The 6,046-nt window shown below is 32.4% G+C and overlaps 1 protein-coding gene across 1 annotated transcript in view; it reads left to right on the top strand.

Moving 5' to 3' along the window:
* The window catches only part of TMEM65 (transmembrane protein 65), a 114,114-nt gene extending 109,131 nt beyond the window's left edge, over nt 1-4,983 (top strand). Inside the window, exon 9 of the mRNA XM_008564623.1 lies at nt 398-4,983. Coding sequence (XP_008562845.1) covers nt 398-499 — 102 coding nt within the window. The 3' untranslated portion in view covers nt 500-4,983. The remainder of the gene's footprint in view (nt 1-397) is intronic.
* The last annotated feature ends 1,063 nt before the right edge of the window (nt 4,984-6,046 follow it).

Genomic DNA, 6,046 nt, shown 5'->3' with positions numbered 1-6,046 from the left:
TGCCGGTCCTGGTCCGGTACGGGGGCGACACTGAGGGTTGTGATCCGTTGCCGGACATGGAAAAAGAAAAAAAAAAAAAAAATATATATATATATATATATATGCACAGTTTTTTAAAAGTATTTTTCTATTTGAATATTTCTTTGATGTTATTTTTATGGCAATTTAAAAAATTTCTTGGTTGCTTTGAACTTTAAATATTATATATTCAAGGACATTTTTGTAGCTTATTTTTATATTTAATATGTTCTTATTTCTAGTTACTATGATCAAAAGAAATGCAGACACAGTTGAATTTTATAGTACATAGTAATTGTGTGTTATCATAGATATTAAGCAAGAATACCTTTTAGGGATATAGTAACTTTTTAAAAAATGTTCTCTTTTATTTCCTTAGGGCAAAGCTGTTGGGGTGACTATTGGCTGCATTCTAGGAATGTTTCCTTTGATTTTCTTTGGAGGAGGTGAAGAAGATGAAAAACTGGAAAAGAAAAATTAATTCTCTTAGAATAACCATAAAAAGATGTAAACTAATGTACCTCACTTGTTAAATATGCTGTCACAACATTTAGGAATTAAGACAGTAACATTGTGTAGATATGGGATCAAATAATTCAGCATGTATTATGGAAAACACTAACTTATTGTGGCTTGGTGTTCTTAGGACATCTTTTTAAAAAAACTGTTCAGTATCATTTTGTGTAAATTGTTGAAATGCTTTTTCATCAATGGCAGTCAACATTTTTTCTTTTCCTTCTCTTTCCATATGTCAAAATATTATTTAAGTATCAGTCATTGATGTACTGTACTGACTTGGGGTTTGCTTATTTGTTACTTAACATGTGTACATGCATGAGAGCATTTTTTGTTGATGTTGTTCCCTGATAGTAACAATTTAATCTGAGGATTTTCCCAAATTACTTAAGATGTTTAATATCAGTTAAAGATTTTTTTACTCTTTTTGGCAACATCAATTTTGTACTGTTTCACAGTAAACATTTGTAATCATATAATTTCAGTCATTTTCTTAACTCACATCTATGCAGATGCAGATTTTAAGTATATATTATTTTAATTTTCTGACTATACTGTCTTCACAGGAAGAGCAATTATGTGGTCTCCCTAGTACATAAAACCACATATGCTAACAAGAGTTCTTATCTCTAGTTGATTTTTTTACCTTTAATTTCCCGATTTTGAATAATTGCATCATAGATTCTGACTTCTGAGGAAAAGAAAATGATTATTTTACTGTCTTTTAAATGGGGATTGCAGAATTAGGGTGAACTAAAGGATTTGACTTGACTCTTGGAAATTAAGAGGCTAAAAATTCTTTTTTTAGAGATGTGAACTGTCAAGAAGGTTTATGGTGTAAGGGGTGAAGTAGAAGTGATATTTGAAAGGTTAATGAGAAACAAATTATATTGTTTTGTAAGGATTTATTTTCCCTCAAAGTATCATCATCTTATCTGAATGGAATGAGTCTATTTCATACTCATAATCCTAATCTTTGTTTTGTCTTGTTTAGTGAATTTTATTTTTTGATAATTTATTTTGGGGTGAAAACTAAATGTTTTATATTTTGCTTTTTTGCTATATAGTTTAGTCAAAAGTTACATGAGGAAAAATCCTTTCTCCCGTTTTTAGTCTTTTTTTCTTTTTTCATAATGTTTCAAGCATGTTCTAAATTAAAGTTACTTATTTGTCTTGTATATCTGACTTAAGTATTATCATGTCTGAATCATAAATTTTAATTTTCTGACCTCTCGAAATTTTTAAGCATGTGCTCTGTTACACATGCTAAAAAATAATTACTTGTAACAGAGTAATTAGACACGTCATGGAGGAGAGGAACTGAAATTAGAATGTACTATTTTGGCTACTGAAATTATTGATGTTGCTAAATTGATACAAAAGAAGACAAACTTGTAGGATGGCTGTAATTATGACAATCTTATTTTGAAGTTTTATTTGCACATAACTACTTTGAGCTCTTATTTTTAGAGAAGTTATTTTTTTTTCCACAAGGCAGTTTGTCATAAATTCCTATGCACTTCAGAATGATTTAATGCTATCCTTTAACTGTAGACTTTGAGAGAAAAAAGAAAATACACCATATAATACAAAAATCAATACATAACATTCTTATTATGCATAAATAATATGAGCATTCTCACTTGGTCAATTCAGAATTATTGAACTTGAGATCTTAAACATAATTATGGTTTGTATCTTCCACATAATAAATACCACACACAGACACCAAAAAGAATTTTTTAAAATTTCAGACTTATTGAGTTTATTTCAGGATTAGAGTGGTTTAAATTTTTTTCCCCCTTTGGTAAATGTGTAAGTGCTTTTGTCCCTAACTTGTACATTGATTGCAGTCTTTTCTGTTTTCTAAGAAAAAGTATTTTTATTGTGGTGCTTAACTTTTCTTCTTATTAATTAAATCCCATATCCAGAAATCTTGTCTGTGAGTTTAGAAAGGGCTTTCGATTATTGGTTTCCTCTTTTTGCTCTTGAAAATAATTCAGTTATACAGAATCTGTCAGTTTAATTGAATATCTGCAGAATTACTCAAGGTGTCAAAACATGGAATATGTAACCTTCACAATGAAAGATATTTTAATTTATGGGCATAATAAAAACTTGAATCATTCAGGTAATTAATTTTTTTAAAAATGGAGCCCTGTTGTCCTTAACTGAAGGTATACATTTTTTCCAAGATCTCGTTCTATCCTAGGTATGGTGCTTTGCACAAAGTGATTTCTGAAGAATGATATTGACTTCACGTGATCATTGTTCCATGTTACTTGCTACAAAGAACCTTATATCAGACTGAAACTGGAACTCTTTGTTTCTCATATTAGCACAATAACTACAGTTAAATGCAACATAAGCTACTTTAGTATTGTTCGAATTGTCCATGTATTATGATTTATTGACTTGTCGATGCATGTAAATTGAGTACATTTTGTTGCCACTGTATGTTAAATGGTGACCAATGTTTTTACAAAGGAATTGAACAAAAATCTTTTAAGAATTTTGGAATGTGGTTTTGATTTTGAAATTTGATTTTCTTACTAATATCAGAGGGCCTTAGTTATTCTGTCACTAAAGGAAATAGAATTAATAAATGCAGATTTGTTACAAGGTGGTAGCAGTGCCACTGACAAAGTAAATGTAACTATTTATCATCTCCCTGAAATCTACACTTGAGATACAAAATGACTCTATGAGTATGATCTCACAGAAAAGCTTTAGATAGAGAAATTGGCATAAATCAAACTGATGGGTATTTACAGCAGAGATATCCAAGCCATTTACGTAATAATGCCTCATTTATTTTATTCTTTTTCTCTAGAAGGTAAATTTTGGAGGCAATGGAAGTTTATATTTTACACCAAAAGTTTGTATAAATCATTTTCAAGTGAATCTTACAAATTTTAGAATTATATTTTCTTGCCATCTTAAAATAGTATATTAAATATAATCTAACCTTTTTCTTAGTGGCTAAGCATCATCTTCGTGGGCATTATTATTATGCTGTAATGCAGTACCTTTGGTATCTAATTTTTGTAGTTTTTTATTTTCCTCCCATGTTTTTGCTGCTCTTGCTTCTGGCAACTAATTTTAACCCTTTAATCTTCTTTCATAGTTGTATGGACTTAGAAACTAAACAGCCAGTCTTTTCATAAATTGTTTGGGAAACATCAGAAAATAGGCTGTGGAGCCTGAGCGAGATGATAATGAAGATGATCATGATAATCGTAGTGATAACATTAGCTATTTTTTATTGAATACTTATTTTTTGGTTTATACTATAGTATTTTATACACATAATCATGTTTAGTCACCTTAGTAACAACATTTAGTTGGTGCTATCTTTATCCCTGTGTTATACTGGATGAACTGAGGCATGGACAAGTTAGTTTGCCCTATGTCACTACTGCTAAGTGGACTGAAATCCAGCTTTGTCCGTGAGTAAAGCCTAAGGTTTGTTGTGTGCTTAACTACTGTGCAATAGGGACATCATTTGCACGGACTTTCTGAGGTCTGTTCTCTGCTTAGTTTCCTTTTTACCTCCAGATTCATGGAGTCATTTTCTTGTCTATAACCTAAAGGAATTGTACTTATAATCTCCACATTCATTTAACAAATCCTTCATTTTATATTGAATACTATGTGCTAGGAATAGTTCAAAGCACTGAGTGAACAACCAGAATATCCATCCCTCATGATGCTTATTCTGAGGGGTTTGGGGGTGTCCATGCGTCGGTAAAGGAAGAGAACACAAGCAAATATACACTTAAGTATTTTTTATGTCAGATATTGGTAAGTTCTATCGAGACAAATGAAACAAGATAAGGGGGATAGAAGTACCAGTGGTCATAAATGTGGGTGGTCAGGGAGACCTGAAAGAAGCAAGAGCATAAACAATATAGGTATCTGTGAAGAGAAGGTATTGTGCTAGGTTTTAGAAAGTTGATGTTAAGAAAATCTCAGACATATGGAATGTATTTCACTTTGGAATGCCTTGTCAAATGTTTTCTTGCTTGTTTTGTATTACTAATGTTGTCTGGATTAAGCCTTAAGATTAAAACTTACTCCTTGCATATTTACTGACAGTAGAAGAAAATGGCCCAGAAGCATGGGGAAGTTACCCTGGAATTCAAAGTCTGTAGATAATCCATCAGCAGATAATTTAAGGTTTGCTGTGTACTTATAATGAAACCGTACTAACAGATCACTTGTTTTTACCAAAGCAATAAATGCTATTGGTGTATGAGTTGTAACTAACACTTAAATTAGTTTTTTCATCTCTAACTTTTAAAAATGGAGTCGTAGTTAAAGCAAGGACATGTAATATTTTAGTTTTGAAATTTCAGGACTTTTGTGGTCTATTGATCTTATGCTGACAAGTATATCAAACACATGGTGTTTTGTATTGGTTTTCCTATAAAATTTTATGACATCAAACGTGCATGCCATTTATATGTCCAAATAAGTTTATGAATTAAGTTTGAAGGCTGGTCAGTTGCTCAGTAGGTTAGAGTGTGGTGTTATAACACTAAGGTCAAGGGTTTGGATCCTCATAACCAGCCAACTGCGGGGAAAAAAATTTAGAAAAAAGAAAGAAAATAGTTTGAGCAAATTTTTTTTATTGGCATGAAGATTAAAAAGCTGGAGTAGGCATCTAAGAGATACATAATTTCCCCATAACAAGTTGAGCTTTTTGGTTAAATGAATGAAATGTGAGAATGATGATTGAAGAGTTAAACACAAACTGCTTTTGGGGGAAGTTGGAGACAACCATCAAAAACTGTAGGATAGGGCTGGCCCGGTGGCGCACTGCTACAGTGCGCCGCTTGAGAGCGCGGCGGCGCTCTCGCCGAGGGTTCGGATCCCACATACAGACTGGCCGCTCACTGGCTGAGCGAGGTGCGGGCACAACACTGAGGGTTGCGATCCGTTGCCGGTCACGAAAAAAGACAAAAAAAGGAAAAAAAAAAAACTGTAGGATAAAGCTGTACACTTGTACAGTGCTTTACCATTTATAAACTTATGCAGATGCTAGAAATATATGGGATCTAAAAGAGGTAGTTGAGTCAAAGAAAGTTGTGAGGTACTTTAATTAGAATTAAGGTTTTTCCTTCTTGAATGCCAACTGCAGCATGCATGTTGGTTTTCATGTATCCCTTTCCCTTATGTGCCTTTCTTCTCTTCCTTATTTTTTTTTCTTTTCCCAACCTCAGACTGATGGAAATATAGTTTCTAGAATGCATTTTATGTCCCACACTATTACTTTAAGATCATGTGAATCAAATATTCTTTCTGTTCTTCCCCATCCCTACTTGGGAGGAGGAGAACAAGATCTAAATTAATTTAGTTTGTTCTTTTATTGTTAACAGTTTTAACTGTTCTTTCTAACATATTGGCTCAGGTAAAGAGTCCACATTTCATAAGGAGAAAAAGATCTGACTGTGCTTTAAATGTCAGCTCCACAAAGGATGGGATCTCATCTATCTTGCTTCTCTATCCT

This window comes from Galeopterus variegatus, unplaced genomic scaffold (genome assembly GCF_000696425.1).
Source record: "Galeopterus variegatus unplaced genomic scaffold, G_variegatus-3.0.2 Scaffold188, whole genome shotgun sequence".
NCBI classification, from domain to species: Eukaryota; Metazoa; Chordata; class Mammalia; order Dermoptera; family Cynocephalidae; genus Galeopterus; species Galeopterus variegatus.
The sequence above is the reverse complement of the archived record's forward strand: the minus strand, read 5'-3'. Positions and strand labels throughout refer to the sequence as shown.